The following is a 23,038-nucleotide window of genomic DNA, read 5'->3' as shown; positions in this document are numbered from 1 at the left end:
GTACCTTGAACATGATCACAGAATGAGCCTCAACCATTCTACTACTGTCTATTTATGGTTGATATCTGCACCACGTAATAGGTTCTGTGTTGTCAGGAAATATGCCATTTCTTTCCACTGAATGTACAATTCAAATGAAGCGTCTGTTCTCCAATTTAAAACAGGTGATACTATATGCAAATTATCTATACAAACTTGTGAAAAAAACTGCACAGAGTGACTTGGATTTCATACTGCTCGTCTGTGCTAGTTTGTTGCTGCAGTATTGAAGTTGGAAGACCTGTCTAGGGTTTCAAGATGGTAAGTGCTGGTAATGGACGAACTGCTACAAAGTATTATTAAGCAGGCTATGGCCTTTGGCACATTAGTAATACAATAGCTGGGTGATAGCCTAGTTAATCATTTCTATGTGTGTTATGAGATGTTGATTTGATTATGGTGACGTAACTTAATACCAATTCAAGGTCCTTAAATACATACATTTACACATACTGTAGTGTAGACTATGTAGGAGTGATGGGAAGGCGAGTGCTGACTGGGTTGACTATTCTAACAATGCGGATCTGTTACTGATGAACGAAAGTTGGTTAGCCCAGCGTTTCTTGTCTTACTTCTTTAACCTTTTAAGAAGTGCACTCTTGACATTTTGGTGACTGCAAATACCCTCCGGGGTGAGCACACACATTTTGTATTTTTTTTACTAGACTAGCTGGTGCTAGTCCATTTTCACCCTTTCAGCTCACTTTAAAGACGAGAAAAACAGGTCAAGACCATGGATATTCTTGAGGTGTTCTTGGATGATATGAAATTAGTAGCGACAGTGGGTTAAGTGCTATTGATGTAGCCTGTAGTGTGGATGAGAACTAGTGTACTAATGGATAGAATTTATTTTATACTTAGCCATCAATGAGTGAAGTAATACCTCAAAAACAAACGGCCATTCAGATACAATTAGGTGCCTTTATTCATACAGTAAGACAGGGTGACATGATGGCATGTTACCTAACTGACGCAAAGTCCTGACAGGTTTTACAACAAAATAAATACTGTATTAATTCAACCACACACACCCAGTGACAAGTACCAACATGTCCTCAAGAAGAGTAATACACCCAGAGAAGAGAAGATATGAGGGACCATACTTTCAAGCTGTTCCGTACTTTGAAGATGAGAGTGAGTGTGCCATTATCAACTCATCTCCCCCAATAAGGTTTCCTTCTCCAGCCAGGCAACTGGAAGCTCTATTGAAGAGCCGTAAAAAGCAACACAAAGGACACGTTTCCCCCGACATGCCTCATCAAGTCCCACATGGACCAGCCCAGGAGCTCCAACAACAGGCCTTTCATTTTGACCCTCCACCGGAACACCACATTCATGGCTGACAGCCAGCATGCCGAGAGGGAGAGGGGGGGAAAGAGGCTTTATCCTGGCTAAAACTTCCCTCTCTCCCACACTCCATTGTCAGTCAATGTCTGACAGTATCCCCACCAGCCTCTGAAGGCGTTTCGTACACTCCATAGCCTTGCACTGTGTGAGGTCAAATCAAGGATAGGTTAAACATTAACTGTGTTAGCAGTTTACCATGACATAACCACATTGGTGCCTGATACAGAAAGAGTGCCTGAGGACAGAGAAAAATTAAACATGGGTGCATATAAAATTTCCTGTGAGAATCAGCCAAATTATAATTTGTAAACAGTGTAAATGATATTAAGTCAGTAAGATGAAGCCGCAAACGTGACATACTTTTTAAAATACCTTTTCCCATTCCCCATTAAAACATGGCAGCTTTCCAGTTTCCATGAGAGAAGGTTAGTGAGAAGCCAATTCAGTGAAGGAGAAACCGCTCCTTAATTCTACATTTGAACCTTGAAATACGGAAAGTTCATGTAGGACTCCAGTTCATGAGCGGTCAGCACCTACTAATCAATGGAGGGAGAAATATTTGAACCACAGAAGTCAAACCGTTTCTGAGTCGTAAAACCAGTCAGGTGCAAGACCACCCAGACTCCCAGCAGAGGCCTAGGCTTGGTGGTGGGTCCAGTCACTCACTCTCATATAAAGGACTCCAAGTGGAGGCCTGTGCTTCTCGACAGAGACTTGGGCTTCAGGAAAGCAGCGATGGACGTGGATCGTTTCACAGCTCTGGAGGGGGTCGCTAGGCGCTCAACAGAGGAAAGTGGAGTGGTCGGCGTGGTGAACTTTGCCCCGGTGGCGCCTCCAGCCCTTAGCGGCGCCCCCAGAAGCTGCAGCAGATCTCCCTGGGCATTGCCTCCGAGATATTGCCAGGGCTTCTTCCCGCTGGTGTCTCTCAGGGAGACGTTGGCCTTGAACTTGTGCACCAGCAGGCGGATCATCATCTTGTGGCCGTGGAGAGCAGCCAAGTGCAACGGCGTGTAGCCACACGTGGTCTTGGAGTTGATGTCAAAAGCCATCCCCATCTTATCGACGCCGTACCAGAGTGTGTTGAGGACCCTGTGGTCTCCGTGCTTGGCTACCCAGTGCAGCACGGTGTATCCCGTGACAAAGTCCCTCTTGGTGAGCAGGCTGGGCTCCTCTCTGAAGAGGGAGTAGATCTCGGTCCAGGTGCCCGCGGCTCCCCTCACAAGCCAGTCGTGCTCGTTGGACTCCAGGGGGACCAGGGCCTGCCTGTGGAAGCAGCTGCCGTCGTGGAGGTTGCCGCTGGAGGAGAAGCTCTTGCCGCTGGGGGCGGGGGACGCGGCCAGGTCCCTGTGGCTGTTGGTCCGCGGGGGGGTGGAGGAGCCGGTGGAGAAGGGGTAGCGGAAGTTAAGGGAGGTGGAGAGGAGATGGAGCCTGTTGTGGCGGGCCGAGGTGCTGTCCTCCGTGAACGGCTGGTCCAGATCGGCCCCCAGGCTGCGGCACATGCGGCTGCGGAGTTTGCTCTTGAGGCGCCGGACAGATGGTCGCAGCACTGGCTCCGGCGTAATCCCGGGTTGGCCTGCCTCCGGCTCCACCTGGTCGTCATGGAGATTCCCCATGGAGTGATGCCTTGATGAAGAGGACTCCTGGTTGTCTAGATGACTGGCAGAGTGATTCCATGACGACATGGCAGAGAGATTCTGGGTGTCGAGATCACCCGTTGAGTGATGCCACGCCATGCAATTCCTCTCCGTGCGATGCATGAGAGAAAGCCTTCTGGCCTGCTCGGCGCGATGGAGCATGCTGTGAACTTTAAACCCTTGCTCACCAGAGGGACCTCTGGAGTCCAGCTCCTCATCGCTCGTCCATTCCCCGACAGACGAGCCCTGTGGCCACTCAGGGGAGCCTGTCGAGGAGGGGACAAGACTGACCCGGCTGGACGATAACCCAGTAACTGCCTGGTGGTGGATGTGATGGAGGTCCACGTACCCAGGAGCAGCAGCGGGAGGACTGTGGTAGCCTTCCTCCAGGGGCAGGCTGCTGTGACGAGGCTGAGAGCTAACCAGTGAAGCGGCTCCACTCTCCACCTCCTGTGGTCTGTGAGCGGCAATGCTACCATTGCTACGTGTGAGTGCCGAGTCAGGCTGAGCATGTGAGTATTTTGCGGCAGGCCTGGCAGATATACAGGGGGATGAAGTTGAGATTCTACCAGCGTGTTCGAGCGTCGGGTGCAATGGCCATGGGGCTGCTGCTGCGTTAGACCTCCCGTGATCCTTTGCTCCATTGCTGGGCACCTGCCCAGGGACTGCATGCAGCTCCACTTGTTGAAGAGGAGATTCCTCCAAGTCCACCGCATGTGGGTGTAGAATATTTGGAGCAATTGGTTCTTTTGGCTGGCCAAGTGTAGCCTCAGCGTAATTAAGTTTGTTACACAGTTCTGGTAGCTTCGAGGTTCTTTTAACGGGCTCTGCTTTAAAGTTCTTCTCGCCCTGTTTTGATACTTTAGGTTCTGTATTGCATGGGAATAGCTCCTCTGTGTTAGATATCTGTGGTAGTGCGCGGCCGGACGCATACGGAGACGAGTTTTGAATTGGCTTTTCAAAGTTAACTGTATCCACGTTGTTGTTGTTCAGAATTCCTGCCACCTGCAAACATTGAGCTGTGTTGATTTGGTTGGTACTGCTATGCGGAACATGCAATTCCCTCTGCGACTTTGTCTGGACATGGCTCTCGGTCAAACCAAGAAACGCGTCCTGGTTTCCCTCAGCCCGCGGTGATCGTTCTTTCCCCCTCACCGTTTGCTCAGGTTTTCGACCAGTCTTTGGTGCGTTGAAGTCTCCAGCGAGCCGCAAATATGCCTTCCGCAGAACAATATATGACACTCCCTCCTCTTGCTTTACAACAGCTACGGAGTTGACAAACTTTTTGAACATCTCCCTGTTCTGCCCTTTGTTTTCGTGGTCCCGCAGGAATGTCTGGTAATGAAACAACAGCTCCGAGTTTTTAACCTTTCCGCCGTTACTTTGGAGAAAGCCCAAAAGCGAATCTTGAGTAAAATCAGTAGCCATGCCGTAAGTTCGCACCAAGTTTCAAAGTTCGCTCTGTGAATTGTTGCTGCGCCAAGTTAAACTCCACCCATGGACAACTTTAACTCCACCTGTACCTGCTTACCTGAAATGCAACCTCCGGATGTTGTTCGAGCAAATATGCAGTACAACATATAACATTGATTTTTTTTTTTTTTTTTACCGTGTAGAGGTTCGTACAAAACGAATATATTCTATAGACCTATTGAAAGTATATTTTTAACGCTAAGCCGGAGTGTTGTGACACTACATACTATACTACAGTATAGTAGGTGCTCCTGTTCGTTTGCAACTTTCTAAAACTTAAAATACTAGGCCTTCAATGCTGAGACCAACTATTGTTCAAACACATTGTCATCATGTTAAGTCAACAAGAAGTAGGGACCATTTAAATAACGTATTTGGGCACTTTGTCTTTATTGATGCCACAAGGTGTTCAGCACTGTAGAGGCAGTTGTCACCCCAGAACAGGAAAGAGCTTTTTGCTAAAAGTAAAACAAGCATGTTTTTTTTCCTCACGTTTTTTGTGTTTTTTTTTTTTAATAACACATAGGGGTAAGCTAGTATGGTGTTCAGATGGGTATTTCTTCATCGTAATGCACAAACTGGTTTGGCCCAATCCAAAACATTATATTGCTTAATTTAAATAATTCAAATGTAATGCAGACTGAACTAGTAACAGAAACATTCCAATCTGTGTAATATTGTACTAAAGCAAAGTTGAGGATGAGGTGTGTGTATGGGGGTGGGTGGATTAATATGAGAGAATCTTACAAGAAATTGCACTTCACTATCACTTGTCCTACTTGGTCAAACACACAACCATCCATCTATACAAGCAACATTTCCTACATTCAAATATACGTTAAGGTGACTGATGTGGAGTGACAACATGCAGTGGAAGAGGTGAAAGCTAAAGAAAAACAACATGTATATATTGAAAGTCAGAAGTGGTTAGAGTTGACAGAGATAAGTTGACACACCGACATTTTACATTAGTCAGAAACACTGAGAAAATCAACTTCTTTGATGGACATTTTGAATTAATATATATCTTATTATTATTTTTTTTTACCTTTTATATTTGTGTTCAACAAATAGATATGAAGTAGCAGCTTTTTTTTCCATGTCTTTTTTTTGGGGCTCGATCTAGTCTGGGGAGACATTAATGCTCGTATGTGCTGAACACTTTTCCTCTTCCTCTAAGCAGCCCATTTGGATAAAGAGAAGGCCTTGTTTTTCTTTCTCTTTTCTAGGTGACACTGACTGGCTGCAGAGGGGGGCAGGGGGAGGTGCTGCCCTCCTGCCAAACCAGCAGGACGCCGCACCCCAGCCCGTGCCCCTCCCCGGCTGCCGCCCCCTCCTGGACGCTCTCTTCGTTATAGAGGCGCTTGATCCCGTCGTAGAAGTCGTCAACCTCCATCTCCTCCACCTTCCGCTTCGAGGAATGCTTGCAGCGCCGGTGGACTTGTTGGTGGGGGCGGTGGAGATGGGGGTGGTGGTAGGGCTTGAGCGTAACCAGCTGGGTGGTGGTACCAGAGGCCCCGTGCGGGCCCCCAGCCCTGCTGGGTGGTTCCTGGGCAGGGGCTAGGGGGGCCCTGTGGGGGGCCACAGGGCTCCCCCGGTTACGGGGAACCAGGCTCTGGTGCAGAGGCTGGTAGATATAAACAGTGTTGGGAGGAAGGGAAGCTTGGGATGTGGACAGGCTATGTGCCACCAGCTCTCGACAGCGGATTAACTGTGAGCTATCAATCTAGAAACCAATAAAAAAAAAAAAAACAAGAGTTAGCAATATATTCTCAATAGCCACCTGGTTGAATAGAAACATGAACAAGGATATGGGAGGAGGAGCAGGGACTGTGTGTACATGTACCTGTGCTTTCCTGAGCAGGTCGATGGTAAGAGCCAGCCAGTCCGGACAGCATGTCTCCAGTTCCAGGGTGATGAGGGCCAGGGCCAGCATGGAGCCCCTGAACTGCAGCAGGGTGTGGTCTGCCAGGCAGTGGTGCAGCTGCTGAGTCAACAGGGCCATGTGCTGGGAAGGATTCAACCCCAGGAGCCCCACCAAGAACGGGGACTTGCAGGACAGCACCATCGCGTGGAACTGGAGGGGACAGCATGAGGCGACATGTCACATACTGACCTTTCCATGAGAGATACGGCTGAAAGACACCTTCACCAAGAGACTATACATTAAAATGGTTCAAAATGAAATGATTTGGTACAAAACAGGAGTCCAAATTTCCTTCGCTCGTGAATATATCTTAGTATGAAAAACAATACAAGTTCTAAAACCACAGATTCCAGTCACATTATTATGAAGAGACAGTTGTTTCTCTTTACTGAATACATTTGTAGGAGGCTAGGAAGACATAGAGGTGCCAGTGGGCCTCACTATTTGGAGGAACTCCAGCGGTGTAGCAGCATGCAGGTCCCAGCTCAGCTTATCCAGAATGATCTTCTCCATCCTCAGGATCTCTGATGGAGAGCAGCCACAGCTGCTGGTGCTGGCCAGGTCTTGCAGCAATGGAACACGCTGCAAAAAAACGCACAAGAAAGAGAAACACACACAAAATCAGGAAATAAATAAACCTAAATAACAGCAACAGCATTCAATCCAAACTCGCCAACCGCTTTAGAGCTTGCCATCATTCCAGCTGGTGTATTTTCAGCATGAGAAACACAGGCTGTGTATTTTTTGGACTTGGCTCCAGATTTGGGATATACAAAAGTGTGTCAAACGTAAGAGGCTCACCTCGTCCTCCTCGCTGGTCTTGGTGGCCAGGAAGAAGCAGGCGATGGCAATGCAGCGCAGATACTTTGGACGGGCCTGAGACCAGACAGACACTGTTGGTCATCACCATTCTCAAACAATTAATTGTCAATAACAATGAATAGGCTTATTCTAGATTCCAATCCTCAAATTAGGTGATTTTGTTCATCCTAGCATATTTAGGACCCAATCCTAATAAACAATCTGAAACTCATCACTTTCTATAATAACATATATTATACTAATGATGATACTTTAGCAGAATCATCATTTTAAGAAATATAGAAATATATGATTAAATATATTATAAATGATATTATCTAAAGTTGTTGTCCTTGGAAGGTCCGTCTGTTTACACGGAAGGATTACTGGGTGAAAATGTTCTCTATCCTGGGTTAGCAGAGCCTGGCATGGCTTCTTAAGAAGTAGGACAGATACAGGAAATGACATGACAGCTTCTCTCTCCAGGAGTAAAAACAACGTGCCCTTTCTGAAACTGCTTTCCAGTGTTTATCTTCTCACAATCAAGCGAACATAACTTTGCAGAGCAGTCTGCCTTCAGGTCAAAATGTTTCATTCTAGTGCTAGGGACTGCAGTGACAAGTTTGTCACAGAAATATCAACGTGCTTAATCATCCCTACACTCCTTTACCCACATGAACCACAGGAACCAATTAATAAAACAATACAAGATTATAGGCCTCTTTACATGTTGGCTTGGCGAACAGATTGCTGGCAAGAAGTCTATTCATGCAATTAATATTATGCAAGTTATACAAATTAAAACTAACCATATAGATGGGGGATCTTCAATTGATAGTAGGTATTAAAGCTAGCTGTTAAACATCAGTTGTCTTTACCTTTATAGATGCTAAAAACCTGTCTAAAATACTGATGGCCAGGGAGAGGGTCTCAGGGTAGAGGTGGAGCTTGCTGTGCAAGGCAGTGAGCCAGCGGACAGCTTCATCACGCTGGTCATTGGAGATGTCTGTATCCTGGACCTGTAGACAACATTAGCAAACATTTTTAATGGAAGGGCACAGTAAGTTTTAAACAAAAAGTTTTGCTTCTGGCCCTGGAGAGGGAGGTCAGCTGGTATTAAAAGACACATAAGTATTTGAAGTACAGAACCAACTGACTCACGGGAGTCAGTTGGCTGAGCGGTGAGGGAGTCGGGCTAGTAATCCGAAGGTTGCCAGTTTGATTCCCGGTCATGAAAACTGACGTTGTGTCCTTGGGCAAGGCACTTCACCGTACTTGCCTCGGGGGAATGTCCCTGTACTTACTGTAAGTCGCTCTGGATAAGAGCGTCTGCTAAATGACTAAATGTAAATGTAAATATAGAAACAAGCAAATAGGTTAACTGCCAACTGCGAACATTCCCTTCCCGTTCAGCTTTATCAGTACTGACTTGGAAGTAAACCCCTGAATCAGTTACGTATATGGCATGTCAGGGTCACAACTCAACTGACCTTCTGAACCTGCTTACCTGTAATATGACACCACCACCCCCTCCCCACCCCTCACAAAAACGTTCTCTTCTGAGACAGGGGTTGGGTAGACCATTAACAACAAAAAAACTCAAAGTGACCCGAGCACAGAGTTTTGAAACACTGAACTTAGCACCATGTTGCTGTTCGACAAGAAATACCACTCGTGCTCACATGTACATTCGTACGTCCTTGTGAATCTAGGTCACGGATCTATGTAACAGTCTCGTACTTAACTCACAAAATATTGATGTTAAACAGAGTAGCACGTCTGACTGTGCAAGTAACAAGCCATCGATTTTCTACACATTTAACGAGATAGATGGAACCTGCTGCAGTGAGTCAGCGGGAGCATACGATTAACAGTCAGGCATCCCTTTGAAATCCTGTTAACTTGCTTACCCCTCTGACACAGAAAAAGCAGGTGCTGAAAAGGGATTAGAGCATGCTGGCCAAATTACATTGCAACATTACATTACAGATTACATTAATATAATGAAATAACAAACCATAACGTCTCTCTCCAAAATCCTGTCAGCATCATGTTTCTTTACATAATTAGAAGTGACTTTCTATTATATTATATTGGTTTTAAGAATGTAATTTAAGGCATGTTTGGGATTTATTTATGTTGAAATTTTGATTTTGAACCATATAGAACTGAAGTTGGACTGCTAGTAAAGGGGTCGAGAGGCGCAGGTCCAATAATTCCAATGTAGGCCTACTGAACTTTAACTTGAAAATAACCAACCTGGGTGGGTACTTTCTTTGGCACATACACCTTCCACATCTTAGCTTCCCTAGAGGCTGCCTTTTCCAAAAGAAAAGACAGCCTCTGGCTTTCCAAGGGTTCTGCAAACTTCATCACAACCCTTGGATTCGCCTACCTCCCCACTGGATACAGCTACCTGAAACAGAGAAACACACCTTTGAAAACTGCTCCACTAAGCAGTCAATTGAAGGCAGTCATAATGTGAGGCTAAGCATCTTAGACAATCTATTGGCAATGCATTTCGGAGCATTCTTGCTGAATGAACTGTGTACAATTAGGCAACATGGTCAACCTAGTGTTACTAACTTCAAACGATCTTATTGGGATTTTTATTTTAATTGTTTATCACTTGTATTATTGTTTTTATTGATTTTATGTAAAGCACCTTGAGCTACAATTCTTGTATGAAATGTGCTATATAAATAAAGTCTTACTTACTTACTAACTAGTCTAGACAATTAACAATTTAAAGCCTTGACTTATTTTCTTTAAGATAGAGTGGTTATTATTACAACCTCATTGGCAAGTTATCCACTCAACATGACAGGAAAACAGTCTGTCGTATGTTCTGGTTAGTTGGCCATCTGAAGACCAACGGCGGAAAGGGCAGTCATACTAGGTTCGAGTGACCGACGATAATGATGATGGCTACTAGCCACTGGTAGATTCGTATTCATGTCGACAACTAGCTTACTAGTTGGTGTGAATGTGATTGTTATTAAACCATAAAACCAACTAATTGACACAGGAGAATCATATATACCTTTGAGCAATTTATATTCTGATGTTTAACAATAAGATGGCTAGACATGGTCCATCTAGTACAGAAGTGTAGAGTAGCTAGCTTGTTAGCATATCTCAAGCTAGCTAGCAAGCTAAGTTAGCTTAAAAGATGTTACGCTAACTTACCTCCCCTGCAAAGCTGTAAGAACCACAGTTGGAAATCATCCGGTCCATTAAATGTAAGTAAAACAAAGGGGTGAATTTGATTCTGAGCTTTTACTTGCCCATCGTTGTCTCCATTTTAATACTTATGGGAGAAAGGGGTTTACCAGATTGATATCAAAAACAAAAAGAACGGACAGATATTTCTACTTCCGAGGAGGGGAAGTGACGATATCGGAAATGGCTCCGCCCACCTTCCTACTGGTGGCGGTAAGTCACTCAGCAGATAAATATTGACGATTTATCTATACTTTTTAATCTATCTATTGTATATCTATTTTAAAAATCCATTCATACGAATAGTTAGTGAATTGGTGTTCTATGTTATTATTTATATAAAAATTGGTAAGTTTTGTGTAGAATTATATTTAGTAGGACTATTTTTTTTTTACTGCAAATGAAACACTGTAAATAACATTTCCTGATTTTACCTCATAAAGAAAATATCATCGAAAATATTACAGATAACAAAAGCTCTAATTGCTCTAGGCCTGCTTTTAGGAGTACTTCTCTGGACATTTTCAATTATAAACAAGGCAAATAGGGATGGGTGATCATCACTAAAAGATGAGGTACAACAATGGAGACTGTTGTTATAAGAGATACGATACATGACTTGTCACAATCACGTATTGAATTTAACATTAGAAATGTTAAAGCTACAGTAATATTTAAACCAATCATGTAACACAGTGGGTTTTCGCAAAAGTCCAATCGACATCGATGATAAAGGGCGGACTTTTTGAAAGGACAAAAAGTGGCAACATCATTGGCCCGTAGAAATGTCAGAGACGGGCTCGGGCATAACCTGGCTCTGGGTTAGTACAAAGGATGTCAAGTATATTACAATGCCACCCAATCTTATAGGTAAACATACAGCAAAGAACGACCTACTTAAATCATGAAATAATAATAATGATTACACACTTGACGGGTCCGTCTGTTATCAAATAACTAGGGTGATGCTTCTCGGTATGTCAAAACAAATCATACCTCTCTTGATTGGCTTACAACTGACTCGACGTCAGTATTGGGCGTTAACGTTCCCTAACATCAACAAAAAGGAAAGGGTATACGAACTCTGAAGAATTATCGGGGCGAACAGAAATATTGATGTAACTAGCAACCCACCGTAACAGGTAATTGTCCATCAACATATAATTGTTTTATTTACAAAGATAAATCTATTCCTAATAGTGGGTAATGATAAATATTTGAAGAAATGTAAGTCCGTTGTAGTACTAGTACAGTGGTCTTGTGATGTATTGTTTCGACTTTTCTTCTTCCGATTAATACTTTTAAAATGAAACAATTTGCGCTTTAAATTTGAGATATTGAAACTGCACTTTATACCATTTTGTATTTATGAGTCAAGAAAAGCGACCGGTCTCATCATTATCGTGCTACATTATAAGGAATTACGTAGATGTAGTTTTCCCTTGTTTTGGGAGGAAGCTAGCTCAGACTAGAGCTAGCACTTGTAACCTACTACTAGTTGTAGCCTACTATACCAACAACACAGCTTCGCTTATTTAATATATTTAAGGAAGACAGTTTTAGTCACCTGCAATATTATGAACTATATGTATCACTTATGTTAGCTATTAAAAGTTATTTTTCCGATATCGATGACAACAGTCCTTTTAATTCGACTCGCTGAGAATAATAAAACGGACAAGCCACCCCTCCCCCGCCGCTAACAGCGCTAGCAACGTTTGCTTGCTTAACGAAAATTTAGCTTTATCCAAGATATAGCAAAATCAAAACAATCTTCTATTTATTAGTAGAAGCAATTCAACCATTGAAAAAAATACGAATTGTTTTTGTCTGTAGTATGTAGGCGTTTACCGACGAAATCTGACACCAAATTCCAGCTGAGAGAAAGGGGGTTGGGCAAACCATGACCCAAGAACTAGGTTGAGATCAGACGACATATTACCAATAGCATGTTCTGTTCCGTTTTGTTTTCAGTGGTTTCAAATTCCTGTACCAGTGCCAATCCAGACATGGACGCCTTCAAACTGATGAGGGAGCTGAAAGCAAATTATGAACAAGAGATAAATTACCTCCCGAAGGAGACAGGGTTAAGCCTGATCGAATCCACGACACAGCAGGTAAGATGCATTTGCTGTCACATATTTAGGAAGAAAATGTGCACACGGTGTAGAGTTTAAACAATAACTACCAACAACCAGTTACTCTACAACTGAAAATAGTAGTCGTTTCATACATGTTTTTCCCCATGCAGAAAGACCGCATCTCAGCCAAATGTAGAAATGGTAAAGTCGAAGATCTATGGAGCCTGACCAGTTTCTTTGGATATTGCACCCAAACCTTTGTTCTAGCAGTGAACCTGCTGGATAGATTCTTGGCTATGATGAAGGTGAGTTATTTTTTTTATTTTTTTTACTAGTACCGTCTTTAGTAGTCGAAGAAAGGCAGTCAATTCAAACTAGCCTGCTAAAAATGGCAACAATTTAGATTTTCTAGTGGTGTAACAGAAAAGGAGCATGTACAATTATTTACTTTCAGTAACATTTTTGGGATGTTGCACAACTCCTGCAGATTCAACCAAAGCATCTAGCATGCATCAGCATCAGCTGTCTCCACATCGCTGCAAAAGTTGTTGAAGAAGACTGCAACATTTCTTCCACCAACGAACTCATCCGCATCAGCCAGTGCAAGTTCACCGTGTCGGACTTGAGCCGCATGGAGAAGATCATATCGGAGAAGCTAAACTTCCCTTCTAAAGCCATCACCGCCTTAACCTTTTTGCACTTGTATCACAAGATAACAGTCTCGCACACGTCGGACAGGTGAGACGATTGTGACTTTACAGATGGTATGTAATGGTAATGATTAACATGAACGAACAGACGAACTGGGAGTAGTTCAACTCATCTGGTTTGACAATGTAACTGTGCAAGTAGGACACCGGTGAACATTTAAGATAACACTAGTCAACACAACAGACTTATGTAACATTGCAGCCAATTACCAGGTTCTCAAACCACACATTGCAATATCTCCCTAATGTGGTCTAATATCAAATGTTTCTACTTTTACAGGAAAGATGCTCTTAACATTGAAAAACTTGAGGCCCAGCTGAAAGCCTGCCTTTGTCGGATTGCCTTCTCAAAAGCCAAAGTAAGAATTGACTTGGAAGTCAACGGTTTGACTCAAGCTTGTTGAGTATCGTATAACTGTCTAAGTATGTGTGTCATTCTTTCAGCCATCAGTGTTAGCCCTGGCACTCTTGACCCTGGAGATTAAAGCCATGCAGTCTGAAGATGTGCTGGAAATCGCACGCCATGTCCAGACTCATCTGAAGGTAAATTGTTAACCTGTGGGTCTAATAAGAAACGCGAACATTAGACATCGTCCTTCACCCCGAAGTAGAAAGATGGCACTAACTACAGACGGCAACGTTGCCCTCTCTGGAAGGAGGCTAATGTCAAGTGACCGACAGTAGTTATGGAGTCAACTTAGAATACCTCTGGGCTCAGGTTCACTATCCTTTTGACGCTTGAAATCCATTCCAAATAAATTCTGCTGACCTACTTTGCTTATGTAACACGGGTGTCCAATCTTATCTTTGCAGATTGCCGACAGTGAGCTGCTCTACTGGAGCGACCTAGTGGCCCAGTGTATGTCAGACTACTCCTCTCCTGAATGTAGCAAACCCAACAACAAGAAGCTAGTGTGGATAGTCTCAAGGCGAACAGCACAAAACCTCCACAACAGCCACTACAGCGTCCCTGAACTGCCAACCATTCCTGAGGGGGGCTGGGATGAAAGTGAAAGGTAAACATGTCTGGGAAAACACAAAATACACAGTTTAATATTCAAAACATTCATTCATATGATGGAACGAGGAAATATCCAACACGGAAACACCCCGCTCGTTTGATTTGTGGCACCTGGAAAATCCCCAGCAAATTGTTGACGCTCAGCCCAGCCTTATAAGGAATGTTTCATCGTCACACACACACATAATTATTGGTATATTCCCACTCCTGGTTTCAGTTCTTACAACAGATACCACTTCCCTGAGGCGTGGTGTTCATTAGAAGTTTGAAATGTAGTTCCTGCCCGTCACCGTGTCCCATGTTGCGTCAGAGCTAGCCAAGCCTTTTGTGCCGTAGCTCAACCCAGTCTAGTCCACTCATATTACTCAGACCGAAGACGACACGTACGAGTGATTAATCGTGTACGAGCAGCAAGTTTCCAAACCTAGGATACTTGACGTAAGAGCATGCATAAGCATGTCGAGACTTGGACTTTACAACAGAGAACATGACCCAAGCTTGGGATCATGAGATCTGTCAAGTGCTGCTGTTGTGACTAACTGTTCTTTTATGTCATCTTCTGCAGTGAGGACTCCTGTGAAGACATGAGCTCAGGGGAGGAGAGCCTGAGCAGTTCACTTGGTAGTGACGCCGAAGGGCCCTACTTCCCTCTTCACTTCCGTTGCCAAAAACACAAGCATCCGACCTTCTAGAACCCTTAACCCCAATATTTATAACAGTGACCTCAGCTAGAGGGCCACAGTTTTTTTTTTACCACAGAACTGTGGAACAGCGTTGTTAATTTATTCGAGTTACAAAAGGGTTACCATACTGTGTGCCCTTACCAATAATCAATATACTGTATCTTCAAGCTTAAAGCAGTACAGAAATGTACCAGATTTGCACAAACCTGGCAGCTGAATTGACTTAAATTGTTTTGGACTAGTTGTGTTTTTAATAGTTGGAGGTGCATGTCTGGATTTGTCACATTCCAAGCCACTATACAGAACAGCCAAGGTACAATAGACTGTTATAAAACAAGGACTGTTGTTTTGCTGGGAAGTTCCAGTAACCCCAGGAAATGTACTTTGCACAGTTTTGTACAAATGTCATCATGGAGTGGCAGAGGAGTAACAGTATATGCCTGGTGACCAGTTAGATTTTTCCCAAGGTTGTTTTGTAATGTTGGTTTGCATGGTGTTAAAAAAAAATGGTGTGAGTCTGTAAGGTGTTTCTAAACCTCTAAATTGCCAATTTCAGTTGTGGTAGATACTTTTTCAACTGTATGAATGAAAGATCATGTTATGAAAAACGTCCAAAAAACATACTAAATGTCAATACAAAAAAAAATGTATATTTGTATAATGTAAAAACAAAAAAAAATGTGAATACTGTTATGTAGATATTAACTTATTATTTTTGCCAGCTGTAAAAAAATATATAAAAAAATATTTTTAAAAACTTTGATTCCTATATTTTTGTTGTTGTTTTTAGGAAACAAGGTTACTAATGATACAGCCTTTGTTCTGAAAAAAAAAAAGTTATTAAAACCATGGCCATCAACTCCACATAGCCCACACACTTGCATTATCACACTGCAATCTTTAACCATACCAATACAGGTCAAACTGATCACTTAATCCAATCAGTTCCATCCATTACCACTCAGAAGCCCATGCGAGACTTCTTCCTTTTGAGTTGGGACAGGGAGGTTTGGGACGAACCTCCTATGCAGGGAGTTTTTTGTGATGCAAAAACACTGGACATCTGAGATGACGTGGCTAGAGGGGCACTAGGGATGCCTTCCTCGATGAGTCCACGAGAGGGTTCCTGCGATCCTAACAGAGAACTTTGGTACTCCTCATTCACTCGAGCAGTCCTTTCGCGCATTTGAGAGGTTTTGTAAGATCCTGGTTCAGAAAGGTCATCACTAAACAAAGAGAAACTGGTGCCCTCGCTGTCGGAGGCAGCGCTCTGACTGGTAGCCGACGTGTAGCACAAGAGATCGTCCGGGTCAGACTGGTAGGAGGTGAAGCTGCCAGAGAGCCCGATCCGATTGTGCACCCGGGCCATCTTCTGCCTCCGCCGCTTCCTGCGGAGCGCCTGTATCTTGGACTCCTGGTTCATTCCCAGCTTCTCCTCCCACCAGACCTTCCAGCCACCTTCCCAGGACACACTCAGCCTCTGGCTTAGATCGTCCGTCCATGCAGAGGGCTCCACGGGCCCTGGGACAGAAACCAGCTCCATCAGCGGCAGGTGGGTGGCACCATGGACCAGTACTTCCCCTCTCTTCATCGCTTCTTTGATTTCCCGTCTTAGGCTGTCTCGCTTGTCCTCTTCCATGGGTTCTCGCCAACGGCTCTCAGTCTCACCAGACGTATTGAAAAGACCTCTGGCTCTGATAGTGTTGTGTGGGAAGCGTTGCTTACGATGGTTCTTTCTGACTAGCTTGAAGAGCCAGATTTTCCATTTAAGGAGAGCATTATCCCCAGCCTTGGCTAGGCTAGGTCTGGCAGCACAAGCGGTACTTGCCTCAGCAGGCCGAGATGCAGATGATGAAATACCCTGACCGTTGTCCAGTTCAAACTCTGACTGCCCCAAATCTGTTTCCTCGGGGAACGACATATCCTGTGAGAGTCTTTGCAACGTGTCAAATGACGATCGGTGTTGAACTGAGGTTGGTTGGTCAATGTCCTCCGAGTTCTGGGTGGGTGTGGTAATATCCTCTTTGCTCGATGCAGCCTGTGGCCTCAGCATCTGATAGAAGACATCCCCAGCTTCCGTCAGCTGCAGCACGCAGACGTCCCTCGCACCATGGCTCTGCTGGATACACGTCACGCCTGACAGAGCAAAATAACATATAGTAAGTGACATGCCGTTCAGTCATTTTTTTAAATACATTTAATACAGCTCATCGTCCACTCTATTACTCAGCCTACCGGCAGCCTGAAGTGCCAGTCTCTGCTGAGCGATGTGGTGGCGGTGTGGGATCTGGGCAGGCAGGTGGCGAAGGCTGTCTCGGGGCCTAAGCAGAGCCGTGGGGGGGCCTCTGGTGCAGCATGCATGCTGTCGACCACCTAGGAACCAGCAGTGGGATGATTAACGCAGCAAAAAAACTCAGCCCGAATCAAAAGCTTGCAGAAAATGTCTCTGAATAGGTGGCGGTATGTGAAATAGACAAGATGATTGTGAGGATCAGTGATCAAATATGAACCTGAATACTGTAGAAGAGTCAGTTCCTGGGATCGCTGAGAGCCCAGGACAACCTTGGTGGTTCCGGCCCCAGAGGAGTTAGGAGCCAGGATATGGGCAAACATGGGAGGATCGTCCATCATGTGATCCCACTTAATCATAGGAATGCATGGGAAGCGCTCGTCCAGGATGTATGCCGAAAACTGCAAGAGAACAAACACGGTCTATCCACATCCAGGACAAACTAAACGGTGTTCGACACCAAACAAAACTCAAGGCTGAATACATTTCTTCAAGTCTCAGTTAATAAAACATTAACGAGGAAGGCTGTTCCACAGACGACCTTAACTGTAGGCCTATATGATTTATATAGATTTCAGCTAAATGTGTGTAGATGTGATGGTAACTGACTGAAGACAATCTGACCTAATAAGAGCATTACAGTTCAGACTGAAAGAGGACTAACAACTGACAACTGGAGTCTGCCCAATGAAATTCTCCCAGTCTATACAGTTAATTCTAAACGCGGTTGTTTCTAGTCAAATCCGTACAATCTTGCGCTTAACAGTGATAAAGGTTGCACTGAGGAACACTGTGTTCAGAGCGATTGGACGGCCACTTCCAATACATTGTATGATTGTCAATACATTGTGATGGGTGATGAGCCCAAGGTTGAAGGATTGTTGTGGAGTGTAATACAAAATTGAGAAATGATACACTTTATAGTGATGTTGAGGCACATTAACAAAACAACCGGACCCAGATGGAAGCAAGTGGTGTTGACATTCTTGCTGTTTAAGTGCTATAAAATACTTTTTTGTACGATAGCCAAGAAGGACAGAAAAACACAGTAGCTAGCACCATGTTGGCCCTCACAACCCTTTTATCTAATATAAAACAGAGAATGCCAAAAAGGACAGAGCCTTTAAAATCCACGCACTGCTGCATGTGTAAATGCCCCATCACTCTGAACACAGCCTTTGATGCTGTTAATAACAAATGTGTGTTCCTAAAAAGCAGATTGGGACGAGTTAGAGAACATCTTTTCACTGACGCATTGCATCAATGATGCCACACATTCATTAGGCCAATTAAGGACACACAGGTCTAAAAGGACCAGGATAAGCAGTTAAGGAGCCTGTACCTGAGTTGTTATGAGATGGTGGAACATGTGAACTTCTCGCAGGTATTTGGACATGATGACTCTCTCGCCAGTCTTGCAATCTGGGGTTTGGCCGATGCGAAATAGAGTATGGCTACAATTCTCTTTGGTCTATATATAGATATAGAGAGAATCAGGTAGACAGAGGATGGAAAAGCCATTAAAAGCAAACCTTCACTGCCACTGGATATGAAACAGGATAGATGGTCCATCTCTTTTCGAATCATTCGTCTCCTACTCTGATGTCTGTAAGCTCCACGCCCGTTCTGTCAGCATAGATCATCACCCTGGGGTGCGCCGAGAAGTCACACCATCGCCATGCCGATCTTGCATTGAAGTACAGGTTACTGTCCTCCTTACGGAACTTCTGCCGGCTATGACAAGCAATGGAATCATGACAGATATTAGTAAAGAACTGTTACACACACACCTAGAATCCTAAAGAACACTGAAGATGCATAAAACCCACACATTGTAACATCCAATACAACTACTGTTCCTGCAGCAGGTCTTCTGTGGCACCAGAAAGACAAAGATCTAACAATCTGGCCTCCTCAAATTGAGAGGATTCGAAATCCTTCATCAACCCTTATTCCCAAAGATCACTGATTACATATGGCCATGGCATGAAATCTGCATAAAATAAATCAGGAACATGCATTAGAACCTAAATAATGATATTATATCCATTAAATAAATGGGTCTCCTTATCACCCATTTGGTTTGCTTACCCTTTTCCTACTGTCCACAGGTGAGTGACTCCACTCTCACTTGCCACAAGCAGCTCTCCTTGGATATGGGGACTAACAGGAAAATGCTACTTAAAAACATTGCACAAGCCTGATTGAAGGACACACATGATAGAATGCATGTACAGGACACTACACACACACACCTGATGCTGAGGCATGTAGCAACCTCCTTGGTCTGGATGACCTCAACAGTCTTGGGCTCGTCCTTCTCACTAACCATCCACACCCCACACATATGGTCTGATCGAACACCAACGTATGCTTAAAAAAACAAAAACACAAGTCAGTTCAAAACTAATTTGGACTTTGGTGTCGCTTGGTAAACACAACAATCTAGGGCAATTCAATGACTTGATAAGCCACATTGCAATAATTGTAACAGTACAAAACAACTATGCAATCACCACAGCTGTGAGTTAGTGAGAGCCGAGCAGAGCATTGCTTAAAAACAAGTTCAGAAGTGGCCAGATGCCACAAAATGTAGTAATTGTTGCCGGTAAGGGGGGAGACAATATTTTGCTTACATGTATCTTGTGGCATACCAGTGCAGATCTGCCTTACTGTACCGTTGACCTGGAATGAAAAAGGCCTGAGGCTTGAATCAATACAGGGAGGCCCTTCTTCATGGAACTCCAGTGCTACTCTATGAAAATCTGATGAATTGCATTAAGGAGTGTTGGATTTGGGGAGTCCATGATAAAAAAAAAATACAAAATATGAATCACTGTCTGCTGACATATTCAATAAATAAACTATACTAGACCCTTGTGGTAAAGTTTTGGCTTAAAACTAGGACAAGAACACAGTAGGAAGGATACTAATGGAGTGGAGCCCAGTATCCCCTGGATACAACAAGCAGCCTTGCTGAGTGTTGTTGAGCTGTGAAAAAGGAATGTAACAAAGGGCACCCCCTGTTGCCTTTTCAGAGAACTGCTCCAGTTCCCTTTGTTGGGTCAGTTCCTCAAAGAGGTTGTGAGCCAGAAGCTCAGGAGGGATGTCATAGATAACATCAGATAAGAGATTGTGGTATGCCTTGATTCTGGGTTTCATGTGGGTGACTGCACACCTACAGAAATCACAAATACGTTTTTATCATGTAAGTAAGTAAGTAAGACTTTATTTATATAGCACATTTCATACAAGAATTGTAGCTCAAGGTGCTTTACATAAAATCAATAAAAACAATAATACAAGTGATAAACAATTCAAACAAAAATAAAAATCCCAATAAGATCTCTGTTCAAGAGAGAAAACAACTTTAAAAGTAGGAAAACCCTTTTGAGATAAAATTACTTAAATGCTTCGGTAAAAAGGTAGGTTTTAAGCTGTCTTTTATAAATGTCTAGAGTGTTTGCTTCCCTAATATTTATGGGTAATTTGTTCCATAGTTTTGGGGCGTAATTGACAAAGGTGCCCTTTTGCAAATAATTAGCAAAAAAATAAACAACATCAATCTACACTTACATTTTATACTTCAGTGTTTCCATGAAGCTATGTGTCCTGGGAAATATTGAACTATTCCCCTGAAAAGTTAACAGACAGACAAAATAGGTATTAACAATTGCACTTTTAAGCAATTAGCTAAATATTTTCAACATGGCATATATGAACAAAGCTACTTAAATGACATTTAGCCAAGTTAAAGCTCAGCGAAGAGTGCACCTTTGCTTTTGTGTTCACACTGTAGAGATTTTCCTCTAGGAATTGGCTCATGGTGTAAAAAGCATCTTGGGATCTATGGAGGTAGTAGTCCTGCATCTACAGAAAATCAACCAATCGTATTAGTATTATACTATTGTGGTAGGCCTATGTGTTCACGTTAGTTGAGTGATTTTAGTTTTAATTGTTCTTACATGCTCTGAAAAGTCCAGTGGGTCTGATAAAGCAGTTGAGAGCCATTTACGACCTAAATAAGAATGGGTAGTCATTTTAAGTGTGAAAAAAACTTAATTGTTTACACATCTCCAGAGGTGGGAAGAAATGCGTTTCAATACACTGACCCAGCTAATACATGACGTTGCGGTGCATGGGACTGGATAAGAAGAATGAGACTTCATCCTAGCCTACCTCTTTTTGGTGGAAACAGGGGCAGCGTCAGAGATTCAACTGGCAACCATGTCTCTCCTTCCATTTGATGCTTTGTTACAAATTGTGTGTGTGCTGGTAGTGTTGGACCTGGCTGGAATTAGTTGACATTTACAGGCCTGTGTTAACATGATAATCCAACATGAATGAAAATAGTTATCAAAATCAGCTCAAAATGTGTATTCGGCCAGGAGGGCAAGCTAACATCTTTAGTTGGCTAGCTGTAGCAACGTGTTTACAAGCTAGCTTGCTTCACTCTATGGCTGTTGTTGAAGGGTGTACTTTACTAAAAAAAAAGTATCGCGCGTGGTTCCTAACCGGGTTTCATCACGAGCTACATTGAAAACCTCATATGCTAGTAACGCGACTAGTATCTAATTCAGCACCATAAAAACGCGCTACGGCTAATATTTCTCACCCCATGTTGCTTGTTGATGGTGCTTGCTTCTTTAACTTGACCATACACACCCCAACCTCCAACGTTATGGGCAAATTCAGAATTTGGGGGGCCAGAGTTGAAATAAGATGTGAAAAGCTCAGGTGGAAAAGTATAATCCATTTTTGTTGGTGGTGTTTAAAAGTAATCTACGCTCTAAATGCACCACGCGGCCAGTCCATGCAGACGTAGACTTGACAGGTCTGAGCAAGATTTAGCTAGCTAAACCAGTAAGGTAGTAATAACCGTGTGTACGAGCAAGTAGAAACGTTCCCGGGGTATATAATTTCACAGAGAAGCCGCGTCTTGCATAAAAAATATTAGGCCTACTTGAAGTCTAGATATCCACATTATTTTCATTTAATCTTAAACATGGTACTCGCGCCACACGTGCTACCCCGCTCTGAACTCAGTACGCATGAAACTAAGCCTTGAGCGCAAGTCATCTGACTGACGTAACTTGTTTTAGGACCCACAACCATAGACGGCGGAAGAGGACGATTCGTTCATTCGTGTGTTGACCTGTGAAACTTTCTTAAGTAATTAAGATGTATTTGTACTCGAGTTATTTCTGCATGTGATATTGTTTGCTTCTTATGTTATTGCCGTGATCTTAAAAATAAATACATTTGAATACCGATTCTCCGCCCATACCTTTGGCAACCGGCTCTCGCCGGCACACAAAACAACTATTATCGACTGCGTTTTTGAAACAGCGCGCAGTGGTTGTGCTCGGAGCCATGTAAACATAACAGGCTACTTTCTCCTCCGCTCAAGAGGTGCCGAATCGTAAATGAAATATTCATAATGTTGAGGGTGCTCTCAGGTATGGAAGTGGCTGCCCCAAATAGGAATTCCATCCCTGAATGTACTTTTAGTAGGGATGGGCAAACGATGCCTTGTGAAGCTTTGGTGGTTTCTTCCGGATTGTGCCGAACCAAAGAGCCGAACTATTGGCGCATTGAAATTGGAGAGCACAGTGACATCTAGTGGTCAGATAAAATTATAGCAGCCGTTTAAACTAACTGAATGAGATGTACCAGTAGTTTCTGACGGTACTTCGCCTGTTAATTATTCAATGTCGTTCATTTTTGTAAGGCTACGTGATGGTCTAATATTCGTGTTCATTCATTAAAACCATACATGTGTATTTGAGAACTGTGTAATTTTCATACAA

The 23,038-nt window shown here is 43.4% G+C and overlaps 4 protein-coding genes across 5 annotated transcripts; 1 reads left to right on the top strand and 3 right to left on the bottom strand.

The window, feature by feature from the left end:
* Positions 1 to 946: 946 nt before the first annotated feature.
* LOC136938888 (ankyrin repeat domain-containing protein SOWAHB-like) lies at positions 947 to 3,736 on the bottom strand. Its single transcript, XM_067231804.1, has 2 exons — positions 3,675 to 3,736; positions 947 to 3,552 (listed from the first exon to the last, which is right to left on the bottom strand). The coding sequence occupies exons 1-2, from the start codon at positions 3,734 to 3,736 to the stop codon at positions 2,055 to 2,057; spliced, it is 1,560 nt and encodes a 519-aa protein (XP_067087905.1). The 3' UTR covers positions 947 to 2,054.
* A 1,847-nt stretch (positions 3,737 to 5,583) lies between these two features.
* Positions 5,584 to 10,580, bottom strand: LOC136938890 (cyclin-I-like). Its single transcript, XM_067231806.1, has 7 exons — positions 10,411 to 10,580; positions 9,481 to 9,637; positions 8,100 to 8,240; positions 7,222 to 7,296; positions 6,862 to 7,002; positions 6,340 to 6,570; positions 5,584 to 6,219 (listed from the first exon to the last, which is right to left on the bottom strand). Exons 2-7 carry the CDS (start codon positions 9,592 to 9,594, stop codon positions 5,719 to 5,721), a joined length of 1,203 nt encoding a protein of 400 aa, XP_067087907.1. The 5' UTR covers positions 9,595 to 9,637; positions 10,411 to 10,580; the 3' UTR covers positions 5,584 to 5,718.
* Positions 10,581 to 11,517: 937 nt separating this feature from the next.
* Positions 11,518 to 15,665, top strand: LOC136938892 (cyclin-G2-like). Its single transcript, XM_067231808.1, has 8 exons — positions 11,518 to 11,585; positions 12,418 to 12,560; positions 12,695 to 12,829; positions 13,012 to 13,262; positions 13,515 to 13,593; positions 13,679 to 13,777; positions 14,048 to 14,250; positions 14,821 to 15,665. The coding sequence occupies exons 2-8, from the start codon at positions 12,453 to 12,455 to the stop codon at positions 14,945 to 14,947; spliced, it is 1,002 nt and encodes a 333-aa protein (XP_067087909.1). The 5' UTR covers positions 11,518 to 11,585; positions 12,418 to 12,452; the 3' UTR covers positions 14,948 to 15,665.
* A 126-nt stretch (positions 15,666 to 15,791) lies between these two features.
* On the bottom strand, positions 15,792 to 22,257 carry LOC136938887 (TATA box-binding protein-associated factor, RNA polymerase I, subunit C-like). 2 transcript variants are annotated; one of them, XM_067231800.1, is made up of 14 exons: positions 21,844 to 22,257; positions 21,408 to 21,519; positions 21,194 to 21,246; positions 21,003 to 21,098; positions 20,805 to 20,863; positions 20,159 to 20,406; positions 19,865 to 19,993; positions 19,484 to 19,601; positions 19,320 to 19,391; positions 18,827 to 18,962; positions 18,571 to 18,699; positions 17,449 to 17,629; positions 17,174 to 17,311; positions 15,792 to 17,074 (listed from the first exon to the last, which is right to left on the bottom strand). In XM_067231800.1, exons 1-14 carry the CDS (start codon positions 21,982 to 21,984, stop codon positions 15,900 to 15,902), a joined length of 2,787 nt encoding a protein of 928 aa, XP_067087901.1. In that variant the 5' UTR covers positions 21,985 to 22,257; the 3' UTR covers positions 15,792 to 15,899. The 2 variants fall into 2 exon arrangements, with proteins under 2 accessions (XP_067087901.1, XP_067087902.1); XM_067231801.1 differs by lacking the exons at positions 21,194 to 21,246; positions 21,844 to 22,257 and having other exon boundaries at positions 21,408 to 21,466.
* Between the last annotated feature and the right edge of the window lie 781 nt (positions 22,258 to 23,038).

The sequence above is a fragment of the Osmerus mordax genome (genome assembly GCF_038355195.1).
Source record: "Osmerus mordax isolate fOsmMor3 chromosome 20 unlocalized genomic scaffold, fOsmMor3.pri SUPER_20_unloc_1, whole genome shotgun sequence".
NCBI lineage: Eukaryota > Metazoa > Chordata > Actinopteri > Osmeriformes > Osmeridae > Osmerus > Osmerus mordax.
This window is presented reverse-complemented; position numbering and strand designations above follow the sequence as displayed.